The following is an 18227-nucleotide window of genomic DNA, read 5'->3' on the forward strand; positions in this document are numbered from 1 at the left end:
GCAGTTTTTCAAAATAAAGATTTTGTAAGTTCTTATTTTTTTGTACCGAAAATGAACCGAACCGAGCTCTCCAAGACACTGTACCGAACCGAATACGATTTTAGCGTACCGTTACACCCCTAATATATATATATATATATATATATATATAAGTAAATTCTGCAAGAAATAAATTTGATATTAAATGTAATTAAATTGAATCTTAATTTGAAGATGGCAGTACTGACATACAGAGATTCCAAATATAAACAAAAAGCATAGAAACTGTAATGTTACATATTGTTAAAATGTAAAGATTCCCACCCCTTTACAATGAGCCCATTAGTAACATCAACTAAGAATGATGAAAGCTGTAGAATAGAAGAGTTGTTCCTTGTTAGAGTGTGTTAATTTCAACATTTACTGATATATTGTTAAATTTTGAAGTTTATTTTGTTAACATTAATGAACTATGGAATAACTTTAATGATCAATATATAATTAATATTAATATCTTTATTGATTTACAAAGTATGGTTTAGTACTTTTTTGAAAATAGTAGAGCACTATTTTAGCTGCCTTTCAGTATCCATTTTCAAAAACTATCGGTTAATTAATCGGTATCGGCCACTGTGGTCCAACCTAGCTATCGGTATCGGTAAAAACCAATATCGGTCGACCTCTAGACAGGTTGAACATGAGCTTGTTAGCCACCTGCGCTGGTTGATGTCATGTCTATTTCTGCTGTTAGGTTCATCCATATAAAGTAAAAACGTCCAGAGCTTATCATCGTCATGATATAAACCTTATCGTAATCTCGGCATGATAATGTTTATTGCCAGGTCCTACTAGAATGACAAGCCTGTTGAGTTTGTCACATGATCTTATCTCTCATTGAGATTATTAACGAGCTTAAGAACGAATCCATGTGTGTATATGCACCTGTTGGAAATCTGACATTGTTTGAGAAGCAATCACAAACCCAGTTGAGAATGACTGATGGTTAATAATGTTTTTTGTGATTATTTCTCTCAGTCTTGAGGATGACTTTGTGTCGTGGAGAGAGCAGTTCTGGCCGGCGGTGTGTGAACACTTTGGAGTCGAAGCGACGGGTGAAGAATCCAGGTCTGAATGCTCAATGATCTCTTCAGAAAATTCCTCTTTTGTTAGTGGGTCACAGTGACCTGACCTGAGAACATGCTCTTCTCTGCTGATGAACAACACTTATAGGCCCTTCCAGCACTTCATAGACTGAAGAATAGGTTGCCAGAACTCTCTTGATTGTGTGTGGCAGCTGAACACATTGCTGGGTTTGTTGTCTGTCTCTCAATCTCTCTCTGTGTCTCTCAGTATCCGTCAGTATGAGCTGAAGGTACACACTGATCTGAACATGAATAAGATCTACACTGGAGAGCTGGGACGCCTCAAGAGCTTCGAGAACCAGAAGCCGTGAGTAAAGCACTTTGTTCACGTTCTCAGAGCGACAGAATAAACACTTAAGATCATTGCACACCGAGTCTAAAATTTTCATATGCGTATTTTTGTATTCATATTCCTTAAAATTCATCACACACAGAAACCCTGATCTATATTAATTCAGCCTTTGCGAAAAAATGCAAAACAATATGAAATATAATGATTTTGTTGTCCACTCTCTTCTTGAGAAGAGAAAAAGATGTAGAGAGGAACGATTCCACTTATTGATTCCCAGTTTCGATTCCAATTTAGTAAAACAACAACAACAACAACAACAACAACAAAAGTCAAAAATGAATATATCAAACGTTTATTTTCAGTGCTTGCTTGCAACATATAATTTTATTACAGGGGTTCTCAATCTCAACCTCTTTTTATACCGGGGGCCCCCCTTCTTCTCGGGTCAGTTTTGCAAGGCCCTCCTATGCCTGACATTTCCTCTAAAGGTGTTTATTTTTGAACCTTTTTTATTAACCAAAACATTTGTTTTGCTTTTTTGTTTTTCTACTGCATGCTATGATAAAAATCAAACAAACTTTACATTAAAGCTATACTTTTGAATTTAAAAGAAAACCCTGTGCTCTAACTTTTTAACATGTGTGTATACATATACAGATTTAAAGCTCCTGAATTATTTAAATTTTAATTTAATAGAGTACTTTTTTTTTTTTTAAGTAAGTGACCCTCTCAAACATTCAACAGGGAGATGCCAAAAGACCACTCACTAGGGCTATTTTTTCGATTAATTCGAATTTATGTTTTAAGATGATTTAATTTTTTATTAAATCGAGGTATCGCAGTTTTTTAATAAAAATATTAGATACATTGTAATTGCACCAATGGCAGAATAATTAAGAGGCAATATTGTCCGACCAAATGATGGCGCGCCTAACTAACCGCTGTATTCAGAACGGAAAACAAATAGCGCGTTCTGGTAAAATAACGCGAGTCACTAAGGGGACATGATTAGCTGCTTGCTAGCAAGTTAGCCTGTTACATTACAGTACATACAATTTCACTTACCACATAAGCAGAGTAGAGAGATGATTGAAGACAATGGAGAATTATTTGCATATCAGGGCTCTAGAGTGCGACCTAATTTCTCAATGGTGCGACCAGCCGTTCAAGGGCAAAAAAAACTACTGCGTACGACTATGAAAAAATATTTAGGAGCACCATGTGCGACTGACCCGACCAGCATATTTGTATTTGCGCTGAGTGGAGCTTCAAAGGTTTCTATGTGTTTTGCACGTTGACTAATGTATCTCCAGTGTAGAGAGTGTAAATAAGAGACTGAATGGGCAGTAGCTTCGTTTATTATAATAGAGCTTTTTGAGATTGCGAACTAAGATGAGTGACAGCTTTTAATCATTTTAAGGGAGTTTGTAAACGAGATATTGATTTATTACAACAGTTAAATAAACAAGAAGTTATTATTAAGTGACTTACATTGTCTGACTATAACACTATTGCCTGATTTTGCTCTATTTCATCGTCAAAAGTGGTCTGAAACAAGTCACAGCTGAGCCGCTGCGCATCTCCACTCAAACACAGCGGTGTTTCGTTTATGAATGAACGTGTGTTTTTAAACAAATCTAGTGAAATGATTCAATTTCCCATTAATAAAGAGTCACTTGCTTTATTCCTGAATGAACCATCTGTTCAAACGAATCAAATGAATATGATTCAGTAATTAAATCAGTGTCTTACCACCACCTGCTGGCAGATCGTTTCAGTTATTTAAATCATTTAATGTTTCTGTGTTCAAAATTGTATATTTTTGTATACGATGTAAGTGCATGAGAAAAGCATGGAAATATATATTTTCCTCCCGTCTCATATTTATTTGTCTTACAAACATTTACTGTGTCTGCTATGATAAGAATGGGGCCTGGTGGAAAGCACTGATGCAGTTGCAATGTATATTGCAAAATATATGGTGCTCATATATATTGTGGAAAAGCTGGGGTTTCTTTACATGCTAAAAGTAGTAGGGGGAAAAAATCGATTTAAATCGTAAATCGGATTTTTTGTGAAAAAAAAAAAACAGGGATTTTATTTTTAGGCCATATCGCCCAGCCCTACCACTCACTAAACCTGTCCTTTTGAACTGGACTGACTGTATATCTAGATGGAATTTATTATAAAATAAACATACAAATGAAAAATACATTCTAAATCTGTTTATGCCGGTGCTCATTATGTGCATAAACACCACTGACCCTTACCAGATCCACCTCTAAGCATTCATTATAAAACACTCACAGGACATTCATTTTGACAACTATGCAAATATTTAGAAATTTCACGCAAAAATACTATGGATCAGCACTACTACTACTCTGATCGTCTTTGCCCTTTACATTAGCGGGAGGGTTTGTTTCGTGCAGCCAAGAGATGAAGTAGATACCTGTTTTCCCGCGGGGTATAGGTTAGTTTTATGTGGGCTTTTGCAGCCGGGAGTGGGACGAAATAACATTTCTTCTGAAGCGGGCGGGTGCGGGACTAAAAAATCCGTCCCTTGCAGATCTCTAAAATGAAGTTTGCGTGCAGCGATAGCTTTGTCTTCGGTTTTTACAAAGGGTAACCACACTTTTGAGCACTTCCCACGAACCATCTTGTAGACTGTTGTTTACATTACCACATAAGGTCCTGGCAGATTGCTAAATGAAAAAAATGCACCCAGGAATCGATACGAGGAATCAAAAGTATCCGATTCTTTATCTTAAAGGAACACTCCACTTTTTTTGGAAATAGGCTCATTCTCCAACTCCCCCCGAGTTAATAAGTTGAGTTTTACCGTTTTGAAATCCATTCAGCCGTTCTCCTGTTCTGGCGATATCACTTTTAGCATAGCTTAGCATAGATCATTGAATCCTATTAGACCAATAGCATCGCGTTCAAAAATGACCAACGAGTTTCCATATTTGTCCTATTTAAAACTTGACTCTTGAAATGAAATGCAAAGCTGCGAGTTTCTAGGCTGATAAGATTAGAAACTACACTTCCATTCCGGCGTAATAGTCAAGGAAGTTTGCTGCCGTAATATGGACGAAAGCAGGCGGAGTATTATCAGAAATGAGTTCCCAGCTAGTTTAGCATTTGCACATGTGCTGCGTGGTATTACTGCTCCTGCTTCAGCCTTATTACGGCAGCAAACTTCCTTGACTATTACGCCGGAATGGAAGTGTAGTTCCTAATCTTATCAGCCTAGAAACTCTCAGCTTTGCATTTCCACCGGTCTTAGTACACAATATGACTACAGAAGAGTCAAGTTTTAAATAGGACAAATATGGAAACTCGTTGGTCATTTTTGAACGCGATGCTATTGGTCTAATAGGATTCAATGATCTATTCTAAGCTATGTTAAAAGTGATATCGCCAGAACAGGAGAACGGCTGAATGGATTTCAAAACGGTAAAAATCAACTTATTAACTCGGGGGGGAGTTGGAGAATGAGCCTATTTCCAAAAAAAGTGGAGTGTTCTTTTAAGTATCCAATTTCAAAATCAGAATCGATTCCCAACCCTACTAAAAAGCTGCGGGATTATCCCAGGTGATTCAACGTTTCCTTCAGGATGTCAGTTAACTTTGGTGCTTTGCTAGCGTTACTAAAGCCACATATGATAAAGAAGACCACTAATTTCTCAACTCGGTGTACAAGGACCTTTACAGTGATTTGTGCTGCGAGACGAAGTGGATGAACCTGTCAGACGCAATACTGGATTAATGTCCATTAAATACATAATAGAGATTCACATAGAAAACAGTTATTTTCAATTAGTACAAATATTTAACAATATTGCTGTTGTTACTGTATCTTTGATCAAATAAGAGCAGTCTTGGTGAGCAGAAGAGACTTCATTAAAAACATTTAAACATCATAATGTTTCCAAACTTTTGACAGATACTGTATGTGCGTAGTGCATCAATTTAAGGAAAAAAGCACAGATGGGGGATTTAAATGCTTTACATCTGGCAACCAGAAACACCAAGTCTTCTGCAGTCCGCAGGCTTGTTACTTAAGTAAAATTACAAAATATTGCTGTAGAATAAGTTTAATTCAATGTTACTGTAAAAATATTGCAAATTATTGTATTTCAATACAGTCATTCACTGTAATTTGCTTTGCAGTATTATACTGCAATCCATTTTACAGATATTAACATCATTTTACAGGATTTAATGGCAGCTTTTTGCCAGTAAAATCCTGTAAGTTCTACAGTATATTTTTTACAGTGTATGCTTCATAAAACCAGAGAAACAAAACTTGTGATCAGGATTAAAATACAATTTATCTTGCAGCCCCATCTTAAAAAAACAACACTGAACTGACTGAATAATGACAATATTGTCTATTCAATGCAGAATCCTAACTGTGTCCATAATTGATTGTTGTTTGATATGATTATTATAATATGAGAATGTAATATTATTATATTCGATAGTATCAAATGTCAGAAAACAGATAAAAGGGAAAAATGCACAGTAAGTGCAATTTTCGCAAACATTTTATGTCTGTTAGCACATGTGGTGCCAGTCTGGTAATCTCTGACTCTGTTAAAGACTTCGTAGTTACCTGTGTGTGATTCATTCTGTTCTCACAGGCCTTTCGATTCGAAGAACCCTTTCCTGGCTCCGGTCACAGTGAACCGCAAGCTCAATGAGGCCGGGGACAGACACCTGATGCACCTGGAGCTGGACATCACAGGCTCCAAAATCAGGTACTGTAACGTTAAATAGAGTATGTTTTTCTTTGGGCTGTCTAACAGTGCTCATCAATGTCAAAATAATGAAGATATTAATATTTACAACTGTTTCGGCTTACACTTTATTTCATGCTGTCTTTGTTACAGTTTAAAATTAATTAAATGCATATGCTTACTAGTAACCCTGGAGCTCAAAACCAGTCTTAAGTAACATGGGTATATTTGTAGCAATAGCCAAAACACATCGTATGGGTCAAAATTATTTAAAAAATTATGCCAAAAATCATTAGGATATGAAGTAAAGATCATGCTCCATGAAGACATTTTGTAAATATCCTACCATAAATATATCAAAACTTAATTTTTTAGTATGCATTGCTATGAATTTCATTTGGACAACTTTAAAGGTGATTTTCTCAATATTTAGATTTTTTTTGCACCCCCAGATTCCAGATGTTTAAATAGTTGTATCTCAGCCAAATATTTTGTCCTATCCTAACAAACCTTACATCAATGTTTATTCAACTTTCAGATGATGTATAAATCTCAATTTCAACAAATTGCAACAAATAAGTATGTGGTATGTACATGAAGAACAGAAGTGTAAAAAGGGTGGTGGTTGCTAGTTGGTTAGTTGCGTGTAATTATGCATAATTTATTGTTATTACTTTAGGAAGCGCATGTAATGTGTGACAAGGACACCATGAAATAAAGTGTTATGCTGTTGTGCAATTAAAACTTTAAATAACCAATAGTACTTTTTAGTTAAATTTTGCCATTTTGCATCGAAAATTTAGGCTGTATTATATTATTCACGTAATTCATAACTGAATGTGGAATTTAAGGCGAGACACTGCGGGTGAATAGGGTAAAAATAATTTACTAATAGTTATCACCTTATTTAGCCAGTTAATTGATTACATTGATAATTGCAAACATTTTTGTATTACAAGCTTTCTAAAATGTTAGGTTTAAATATGCCAAATATTCCTCTTTTTTTTTTTTTTTTTTTTTTTTTTTTTTCAAATGATCTATTTTAATGGATTTGCATACATTTCTAGTACAAAAATCTAAACATTGGATGAAGTCAGTTTCAAAATTCTTTTCATTTTTTTGACATATTAGTCAAATGTTTTTACGTAGGGAATTTCGGGAATCTCATTGTTGTATCTCTATAGCTCAGAAAATACAGAAAACGGACAGAAATTTTATTGTGGAAATAAAATTTTGTATAAAATCAAGCAAATTATATATGAACAAATCCCTCTGTCAAAGCCTTCAGGATATAGACAGGAATAAAAATGTAAAGTGTGGTGTGTGTAAGAGCTACTGAAGTGGAGATTTATGTCTCAGTGTAGGAGAAAAAACTCATTTTGAGAAAACGGCCTTTAAAAATATGCATTGTAATTGAAATCTATTGACACAAATAGACAAAGTGCTATAAAAGAAACACTGAACAGTGTCTTTTGGGTGTTTTTCTCCACTAGTGTGAAAAAACACTTTATGAAAAACCTAAAAGCCCCAAATCTCAAACTTGACAGGTGCATGCAGTGTCTCCCCTTAAAAACAAAATATTATTTGCAGATATTTCAAGCATGTTTTACTATTCTACTTCTTTTTTATTTTTAATTTCTTTAAATAGGAAGACCCATAGTCTTTAAGAGCTGGTGAATGTTTTTCTTTGTTTTATAATTTTTGATATGGTGCACATATTTCAATCATAATGTTTCCCTTTTACAGGTTTTAAATTAGGTGTAGAAAGAAACTTAGCCTTACATTAAAATATTAACATTACAAATAAAATGTGCAGTCACCTAATGATGAGCTTTATGTATTTATCTTTATCTATTATTTAGACTGGTAATAACCCATTTGCACAATATACATCTTAAAATATTAATACAATGAAGCAAATGACACACAGGTGTGAATCAGGTCACACTTAGAAACCAAGATCATTACAGGAATGAATGCTTGATTCCACAAGAAGAGGTCAAATCTGTTAGCTTCGAGAAACAACAAAAAATAATAATAGTCAGTGCAGTTTTATTTAAAGTTAATTCAGAGTTTGAAATCAAACTTCATTTGACATTGGTTTAGACTACAGGACAATAAAATGACCCCTAAGCGCCATCTAGCCTCCCAAAGGAAAAGTTGACCCAAAAATAAACATTGTCATCATTTACTCACCACAAAGTTGTTTCAAATCTTGTTTCAGTTTCTTTCTTCTGTTGAGTGCAATTTTTTTAATTATTAGTTTTCAGATAAAGGTATTTTGAAGAATAACCAACAGTTTTAGTTTCCAGTAGGCTGTCACGATTCATTGATTCTAATGGACTATTCGATTTAGTATTTTTATTTAATTCTTGATTTAATTTTGCCCGCATCAACTAACCAGCAAATTACCGGAAGTGGTGCATTTCAAGAAGGAAAATCCATGAAATGCATTATTAGACTTTTTTTCCAAGGTTGTATTATATATTAAACCCATTTAAAAATGTTTAATTAAGCATAATTGTGAATTCACAAACACTATGATTCAGTTAAATAAATAAAAGTTTAAACCCTCACTCTGAGTTTAGACATTTTGATGTCTCCATATTCATTAAATTACTGCGGCTATAGCATTTCTGTGATAAAGATATGACCAAAAATTAAAGATTAAGTGTTTAGTCAATATTAAACAAGGATTAGATCGCCAGTAATGTCTAAAAACAATCACCTGCAGGCTTTTGTTGTAACGCGTGATGTACATAAGCTCTATTGTTTATAATACATTATGCATTTCAACAGTTTTGTGCAATAAACCAATGATTGCTTGCTTTTGGTTTTGTATTTGAACTAATTATTATTGCATCCAAGCTATTATGTATTTTAAGTAATTTTAAAAAGGCCACTGTTCACAGGCATCTACATTTTTATTACCACAGAAAAGCTTAATTATAATTATAGGGCCCTATGAAACCTTTTTCATTTTTCTATACTCTGTTTTAATGGTTAAATTATTATTTTTAAATCAAAAAGCCTGTCTAAATTAATTGAGTTTTACAGTTTTATTTTTACCTAATTCTTTTCCATTACTTTTCTGGATTCCATTTTAAGGGGAGACACTGCAGGCAAAAACAGTTTTTTCATGCACCTGTCAAGTTTGAGATTTTGGGCTTTTTGGTGTTTCATAAAGTGTTTTTTCAGACTAGTGGAAGGAAAACACCCAAAAGACACTGTTAAGTCTTTCTTTTATAGCACTTTATCTATTTGTGTCAATAGATTTCAATTACAATCCATATTTTAAAGGCAGTTTTCTCAAAATGAGTTTTTTCTCCTACACTGAGCCATAAATCTCCACTTCAGTAGCACTTACACACACAACTTTACTTTTTTATTCCTGTCTATATCCTGAAGGTTTTTACAGAGGGATTTCTTTATATATAATTAGCTTGATTTTATACATTTTGTTCCCAAAAAAAGGTAAAAAAAAATAGTGTTTCCTGTCTGTTCTAAGTTTTTTCTGAATTATGTTGTGACAAAATGAGATTCCCAAAATGATCTCTGTAAAAACCTTTTACTCTAATATGTCAAAAAAAAAAAACTGACTTCACCCAGTGTTTAGATTTTAGTGCTAGAAATGTATGCAAATTAATGCACATTTTGGCTCAGTTGCATATTTACATTTTTAAAAACTTGTATTACAAAAAAAGTTTGCAATTATCAATTTTATCAATCAACAGGGTAAGTAATGTAATAACTATTACTATTTTATTTTATATTTTTACCCCATTCACCTGCAGTGTCTCGCCTTAATGGCTCTATTAAAATGTAATGACCAAAAACAACTACATATAATTGATTATATTAAAATAAAATGTTCTCAAGTAAAATTGTTGATTTTTTTTTTTGTGTGGGAAATTAGTCGTTTAGATGAATGGATATAAAAGTAGTCGTTAGTGGCAGTCCTAGTTTTAAGTCCTTTTATCCAGCTCATTTAATTGCTGATGTTTTAATGTGTGTAGGTATGAATCAGGAGACCATGTGGCTGTGTATCCCATGAACGACAGCAACATAGTGAACCGGATCGGTGATCTCCTCAGTGTGGATCTAGACACCGTTATCTCCCTCAACAACCTCGACGGTATGACAAGAACCGCTTATTCATGTCTGGTCAGCGGTCATGATCACTGAAGCTGTGTAGCTGAAATATATAAGTGTGTGTTTGCTTTCAGAGGAATCCAACAAGAAGCATCCGTTCCCCTGTCCGACCACGTATCGCACCGCTCTGACTCACTATCTGGACATCACCAATTCTCCACGCACAAACGTGCTCTATGAGCTGGCACAGTACGCCACTGACCCCAAAGACCAGGAGAACATGAGGAAGATGGCCTCCTCCTCGCCCGAGGGCAAAGTAAGATCAACAGCTCTACTGACAGTTATTAATATAAACTCCATTCAGTGATTTAGGAACATACTGACAATAGTAGAGCTGCAGCGTTACAGATAATAGACTTTTAGTCTGTGATGCACACGCAGAATTAAAGTGACAGCGCATTGTTTGCGGTGTCTAGGTTTAAAGAAAAAGAGCATTTTTAGATAAACAAGACTAGGGGTGGGCGATATGACCTAAAATTAATATCACGGTATTTTTCATCTTTTGAACGGTGACGGTATAATATCACGGTATTTCTTTTTTTGGTACATTTTGGGAGGAGTAGCCTGTCCTGTCCCTTTAGTATGTAAATAAAGTTAATATTTTTATATTATAATAAGTAAATGGTAGGTATCCTTATCAAAAAGAGACATGGGAGAGTATTATGCATTCTCAACATATTTATTTTGCAAAAAACCTAAAGATCTTACTTAACAGTGTACAACAAAACAAAAATTATTTTTTTATTGAAATTTAATTTCTGCAATATTTAAAACCTTTAAATAACTGGGGGAAATCAACCCATGGCAATTAGTTTATAAGTAGACCAATTCTGTGGGGAAAAACGCGGACTTGGCAACCCTGCATCCAACACGAGCTGCTGGAGTTTGTCTTTGCACACATGAGTACGAAATTTTCGTCCGACATTTTTGCACGTTAAAAAAAATACAGGTTATGTTAATCGAGTTTACACACTGCCTCTGAAACTTTCGTCCGTCATAAAAAAATTTGGATCGTGTTTGATTTTATGCATTTTCGCATCCATAATAAGCATTTTGATAAGGACGGCGAATATGAGGAAAAAAAAAAAAAAAAAACGCATGCGAAAATCGGACTCAGTGTACAATGACCTTTAGATTTGAATGATCACGGGTCGAAAGTAAAGAGAGATGACAAAAATAGACTGGAGGATTTGTTGCAATCTTGTACTCACTGACAAATATCTATTATAAGATGTGCTGCTCCCTTTACAAAATCGAAAGTAAAAGTAAACAGGCCGGTCGCGTTCGCCTCGCGCCGCTCAATTTGTGATCCGCTGTGTAAATCCTTTGGCCGGCCGACCGGGAAAAGTCCCGGTCGTCCCGATTGCCACTCCGCCCCTGGTATAGGCTACAGGCCCGACCTTTCTTCACGATGTTTCACCAGTCGTTTAATGGCCACTCCCCTTTTACCTACCACCTGCAAAGCTGATACGAATATGTTTTACTTTTTTATTTACAACAAGATATATAGTATAAGGACAGGTATTCAGACCACAACTGAACGTTTGAAGAAAATTTATTGTATTAAATATACCGGTATTGACGGTATTAGAAAATCCATGTCGTGGCGCTATCTCACACCGGTGATGACTATGACACCGGTGTACCGCCCACCCCTAAACAAGACAATAATACAGGTATGTTTTCCAAAAGAAATAGAATATCGAGGGAAAGTCCATTTATTTCAATAATTTGTTTCAAATAGTGAAACGTGTATGTTATATTAGTTCACTACACACAAAGTGAAATATTTCAAGCCTTTATTTGTTTCAGTTTTGATGATAATGGATTAAAGATTAAAAAAAATAAATCCAGTATTTCACAAAATTTGAATATTTCATGTGACCAATAAAAAAAGGATCTTAAACACCTTCTGAAAAGGGTGTTAATGTGCTGTATTATGTCCTCAGTACTTTGTTGGGCCTCCTTTTGCACTAATTCCAGCATCCAGGCGGCGTGGCATTAAGGCGATCAGTCTTTGACACAGTTGAGGTTTTATGGAGCCCAAATTGCTTTGATATTGGCCTTCAGCTCGTCTGCATTTCGGGGTCTCTGTTCCCTCATCTTCCTTTTGACAAAACCCCAGAGATTTTCAATGGGGTTTAAGTCAGGCGAGTTTGCCGGCCAATCAAGTACAGTTATTCCATGGCTATTAAACCAGCTACTGGTAGTTTTGGCTTTGTGGGCAGGTGCCAAATCCTGCTGGGAAATAAAATCACCATCTCAAAGAGTCTGGGACCTTGATTTCCAAATGAAATGCAAAATTTGCTTTCATCTGAAAAAAAAGTTTTTATCTTTAAGGCGAGACACTGCAGGTGAATAGGAGTGAATAGTTATCACCTTACTTACCCAGTTGATTGATTACATTGATAATTGCAAACATTTTTTGTATTTCAAGTTTTCTAAAATGTTAGGTTTAAATATGCAAACAAGCCATTATTTAATGAAATATGCGCTAATTCGCATACATTTCTAGTTCAAAACTCTAAACACTGAGTGAAGTCAGTTTCAAAATTCTTGTTTAATTTTATTGACATATTAGAGTCAAATGTTTTTACAGAGGGGATTTTGGGAATCTCATTTTGTCACTCCACAATTCAGAAAATCCTTAAAACAGACACAAAACATTATATTTTCGCTATTTTTGGGGGGAATAAAATGTTGTATAGAATCAAGCAAATTATACATGAACAAATCCCTCTGTTAAAACCTTCAGGATATAGACAGGAATAAAAATTTAAAGTTTGGTGTGTGTAAGTGCTACTGATTTATTTATGAGATTTATGGCTCAGTGTAGGAGAAAAAACTCCTTTAGAGAAAACGGTCTTTAAAAACATGTATTTATTGACACAAAAAGTGCTATTAAAGAAACACTTAACAGTGTCTTTTAGGTGTTTTCATTCCACTAGTCTGAAAAAACTCAAAAAATGAAAATGCCTAAAATCTCAAACTTGACAGGTGCATGAAAAAACTGCATTTTTACCTGCAGGGTCTCCTCTTAAATGCAACTTAATACTGTAATACCATGTTAAAAGTTTTAGCAATTGACTTTTCAAAAAGGCTGCCTGTAGCTGAGAGCATGTCTGACGTTGTGTTTCTTCTCTCAGGCGCTGTACCAGAGCTGGGTGCTGGACTCCTGTAGGAATATTTTGGCTATTTTGGAGGATTTGCCGTCTCTGCGGCCGCCCATCGATCACCTCTGTGAGCTTCTGCCTCGACTGCAGGCCCGCTACTACTCCATCGCATCCTCCTCTAAGGTCAGAGAGCTTAGTATAAGCCAAAAACTACGTACAGGGTGATTAATGTTCACTTTGATTAGTTTGCTCAAACATGTTGCCAAATAATGTGAACTTTCACAGTCTTAATGCCAAACTTTATGCCAAACATACAATGCAAAAAATTTAAGAAGAAATGTTTTCAGTTTCCTTGCTTGAGAAAAAAAGAAAATATACAATATTTTTTCCATTTTGACTTATTTTTTTCAACAAATACAGTGCGATTGAGATCTGGCAACTTTTGTAGATCCATGCATCTGAATCACTCTGTAACTGGCACAGATTTGCAGAAAATCAGCATTGTTTGGCAAATAAACAAACAAAATGTTGGGGATTCATGTTACCGTCTATAAATTATATCATCTCAAATGGCAAGGGAATTTTATATTGTGTTTGTGTTAATTAGTGTAGTATAGTGTTAAAGAAGTAGTTCATTTAAGTTACTCACCCCCTTGTCATCCAAGATGTTCACGTCTTTCTTTCTTCAGTCATAAAGAAATTGTTTTTTGAGGAAAACATTTCAGGATTTCTCTCCATATAATGGACTTCTATGGTGGCCACGAGTTTGAACTTCCAAAATGCAGTTTAAATGCAGCTTCAAAGGGCTCTAAATGATCCCAGCCGAGGAAGAAGCGTCTTATCTAGCGTAACGATTGGTTATTTTCTAAAAAAAAAAAAAAACAGACAATTTATATATCTATATTTAACCTTAAATGCTTGTCTTGTCTAGTTCTGCATGAACTCTGTATTCCAGTTCAAGACAGTTAGGGTACGTCTAAAAACTCCCATCTCATTTTCTCCTCCAACTTCTAAATCAAGGGAAACTTTTTTAGGGAAAAAATAAATAATAATAATAAAAATAATAATAATAATAATAATTTAAAACAGTGATGTAGGATGATTTTGAAGTTGGAGGAGAAAATGAGATGGGAGTTTTTCGACATACCCTAAATGTCTTGAACTGGAAAATACACAGTTCATGCAGAGCTAGACAAGATGAGCATTTCAGGTAGGGCTGTGCAATTAATCGAAATTCAGTTACGATTTCAACTTCGGCTTCAAACGGTCATGAAAATACAGTAGTCGAGATGAAACGATTATTGCGCCCCATTTCCAGTGGTGTGCTTTCGCTCCTCCATAAAAGCCTAATTTCACATGCAAATCAGCAAAATCATAACCTGACTTTCATAAAACGGGACGTGCTTGATATATCAATGTTTCTTTGATGTTGTGTTTTTAAAGCTCAGAGACGGAGCAGAAGACGGACATGTAAAGTTATCTTTTAGCTCAAGGTGTGCGCCTTTGGTGATTATTCATGTAAACCCTTGTCAGTCATGTCTTAAATGATCATAAACAGTTGAGAATGAAAATATGTGTGTAACAGTATATTGGATCCGTGTGGCTCTTAAAGCGGCAACAAATAATATTCCTTCTGCCGTCTCAGTGCTTAACATTAATAAAACGTAAAAATGCAAAGAGAAAAAATCACTCACTGCTCTTGAATGAAGGACTTTTGTAGTTTTAATAAGAAACAAAGCATGTTTAATTCTTACAGTGAAAATGCTGTTTTATTTTACATTCAAATAATTACATTCAATTTCTGTAGTATTGTTAGACTACTTTAGACTTGCATAAAACTATTCAGTTTTTTTTAATTATTATTTGTATATTTTTTGTATCTTTTTTCTGCTTTATTGCTGTCTTTAAATTAATTACTAATATAATGTTTTGGACCCAGTCATAATAGTGTTAAATAATCATGATTACAATATTGACCAAAATAATCGTGATTATGATTTTTGCCATAATCGAACAGCCCTAATTTAAGGTTAAAACTGTATACATTTTAGAAAATAACCGATCGTTTGGCTAGATAAGAGCTTTCTTCCTCAGCTTCCTCAGTCATTTAGAGCACTTCAAAGCTGCATTTTGGAAATTCAAACTTGGGGCACCATAAAAGTCCACCATATGGAGAAAAATCCTATAATGTTGTCCTCAAAAAACACAAATTTTACGAATAAAGAAAGAAAGACATGACATCTTGGATGACAAGGGGGTGAGTAAACTATCTGTAAATTTTTGTTCTGGAAGTGAACTTCTTTAATGTTCAGAGAGCCCCTGAGCTCATTCTCTCAAATTATTTTGGTATGCAGACAGGGTTGCCAGGTCTGCATAACAAAATCAGCTCAACTGCTGCTCAGAAATAGTCTAATTGTGGCCAAAATTAGCCCAGTTGAGGCAAATTGGCTGTCTAAATCATGTTTCTCGGGGATTATGCTTCACTTCAAACTGTGAACGAAAAAAACAACCCGCTGCAGCCATATAAAAGTAGCCCAATTCGGCGGACTTGGCAACACTGGACTTGTCCCTGATAAATATTTAAAACCTCATCTATGCGTAGTTTATTAATGCACAAGGCTGCATTGCAGTTTAGGTTTTTAATCAGACAGTTTACCATTAAATTGTTTTGCATTGTATGTTGCACTTGGTGTGTACTGAAGTGTTTTGTGCACACCACAGGTTTATCCCGACAGCATCCACATCTGTGCTGTCGTGGTGGAGTACAAGACTAAGACGGACCGGGTCAACAAAGGAGTCGCCACCAACTGGCTGAAGAACAAGATGCCAACAGACAACGGACACAAGGCCACGGTGCCCATGTACATCCGCAAGTCTCAGTTCCGCCTGCCCTTCAAATCCACAAACCCGGTTATCATGATCGGACCGGGAACTGGCATCGCCCCCTTCATGGGCTTCATTCAGGAGCGCAAATGGCTCAAAGAACAAGGTAGGAGATAAATAGCTGTGATATGCTTCCTCAGTTTCAACATTTGTCAGTATTTCATCAGTGCTGGGGAAAGTTACTTTTAAAAGTAATGCATTACAATATTGAGTTACTCCCTAAAAAAGTAACTTATTACGTTACTTAGTTACTTTTTATGGAAAGTAATTTGTTACGTTACGTTTGCGTTACTTTTTAAATCTGGGCAGGGCTTGCTTGCTTGTTTTAATATAAAAAGTTGTATTTTTGTCAAATGTAAAAGCCTTTTCACACCAAAAGCCTCAGGCTTAGAGAAAAGTAAATTGACGTCTGTACAGTAGACCACAGAAGAACAAATGTCAACTCTTCAGCAATAAAAAAGGAAACCAAATGTTAGAATATCTTGAGTAAATTTTTGCTTATTAGTATGGATGAATTGATCATCGAAGGTCAGCAGCAAAGACATTGGTTAATAAAATGGGATTAAATACATAAAGGATATATGTATTATTTAACATTTAATTATTACAGGTTTGCAATCACTCATTTTGAGGAGCACTGTATCTGTTATTTTAGTAAGTGAGATGAATTAATGCATGTTCACATTTACTCTAGAACTAAAGTAACATCTTACTCACAATTTCTCTCAACATGGGGACAGGAGAGCTTTTAATCAATAAATGGCGAGAAAAGTAACTGGCGTTACTAATTTAATATTAATTAGTAATTTAGATATTTTCTTTTCAATTAAAAAGTAATGCGTTGCTTCACTCGTTACTTGGAAAAAGTAATATTATTACGTAGTTTGCGTTACCCCAACATAGATTGCAATCAAAAGGCGGCAATAAGGGCTGAGCTGTCTTGTAAATGTATTAGAAATGAGTGCATCGAGCTTGTTGTAATCTATATACTTCCTTTGTGCTTAATTTAGATGCATATAATGTAGAGCGAAAATTAATAATATTTTTTATATACATTATAGTCCAGGGGAGTTTTTTTTATCATTGCATGAACGTTAGAGAAGACATAACAGCATAAAGGGTCATTATTACACTGACCAATGCGCAATATCATTTCAAAATGTGGCTGCAGAGCAAATGTGAACCTAAATAATTTACTTCATTCTGCAGTAGGGATGGACAACATGACCAAAATCTTATTATATTTCACTAAATATAAATATCTTATTTTGCCACAATTTTAGATGCTAATCTAATTTGTGACCCTGGACAACAAAATTGAGATTTAAACAGAATCTGAAAGCTGAGTAAATAAAGTAGATTAGGACAATATTTGGAACAGATGCAACTATTTGAAAATCTGGAATCTGAGGGTGCAAAAAAGACAAAATCTTGAGAAAATCACCTTTAAAGTTGTCCAAATGAAGTTCTTAGCAAAGCATATTACTAATCAAAAATTAAGTTTTGATATATTTACGGTAGGAAATTTTACGAGATATCTTCATGGAACATGATTTTTACCTGATATCCTAATGATTTTGGCATGAAAGAAAAATAGAGTATTTTGACCCATACTATGTATTTTTGGTTATTGCTACAAATATACCTGTGCTACTTAAGAGTGTTTTTGTTTTGTTTTTTGGTCCAGGTGGGGTTAGTAGGGGTGGAACATTTCTGGTAAATTTCCAAAATTTCTGGAATGTTTCCAAAATATTCCACATTTTTTGCAACCCTAGGTTCAGGGTCACATAAGTAAAATGTTCTGTGGATTATTGAACACAGGTAAAGTCAGAAATGAAATGAAAACAAAGAAATGTTTTACCAGCAATCAGCTAAATACAACAAAACAAACGCACAAATTAAAGAATTCTGCAGAAAACGG

The 18227-nt window shown here is 34.8% G+C and overlaps 1 protein-coding gene across 2 annotated transcripts in view; it reads left to right on the forward strand.

Moving 5' to 3' along the window:
• porb (P450 (cytochrome) oxidoreductase b) overlaps nucleotides 1-18227 on the forward strand; it is a 51609-nt gene that overhangs the window by 25258 nt on the left and 8124 nt on the right. For both annotated transcript variants that reach the window (XM_073817726.1, XM_073817725.1), the window contains exons 6-12: nucleotides 1015-1104; nucleotides 1330-1428; nucleotides 6063-6179; nucleotides 10175-10293; nucleotides 10385-10566; nucleotides 13457-13606; nucleotides 16145-16412. In XM_073817726.1, the coding sequence (XP_073673827.1) occupies nucleotides 1015-1104; nucleotides 1330-1428; nucleotides 6063-6179; nucleotides 10175-10293; nucleotides 10385-10566; nucleotides 13457-13606; nucleotides 16145-16412 (1025 nt within the window). The remainder of the gene's footprint in view (nucleotides 1-1014; nucleotides 1105-1329; nucleotides 1429-6062; nucleotides 6180-10174; nucleotides 10294-10384; nucleotides 10567-13456; nucleotides 13607-16144; nucleotides 16413-18227) is intronic.

Source organism: Garra rufa, chromosome 14 (genome assembly GCF_049309525.1).
Source record: "Garra rufa chromosome 14, GarRuf1.0, whole genome shotgun sequence".
NCBI lineage: Eukaryota > Metazoa > Chordata > Actinopteri > Cypriniformes > Cyprinidae > Garra > Garra rufa.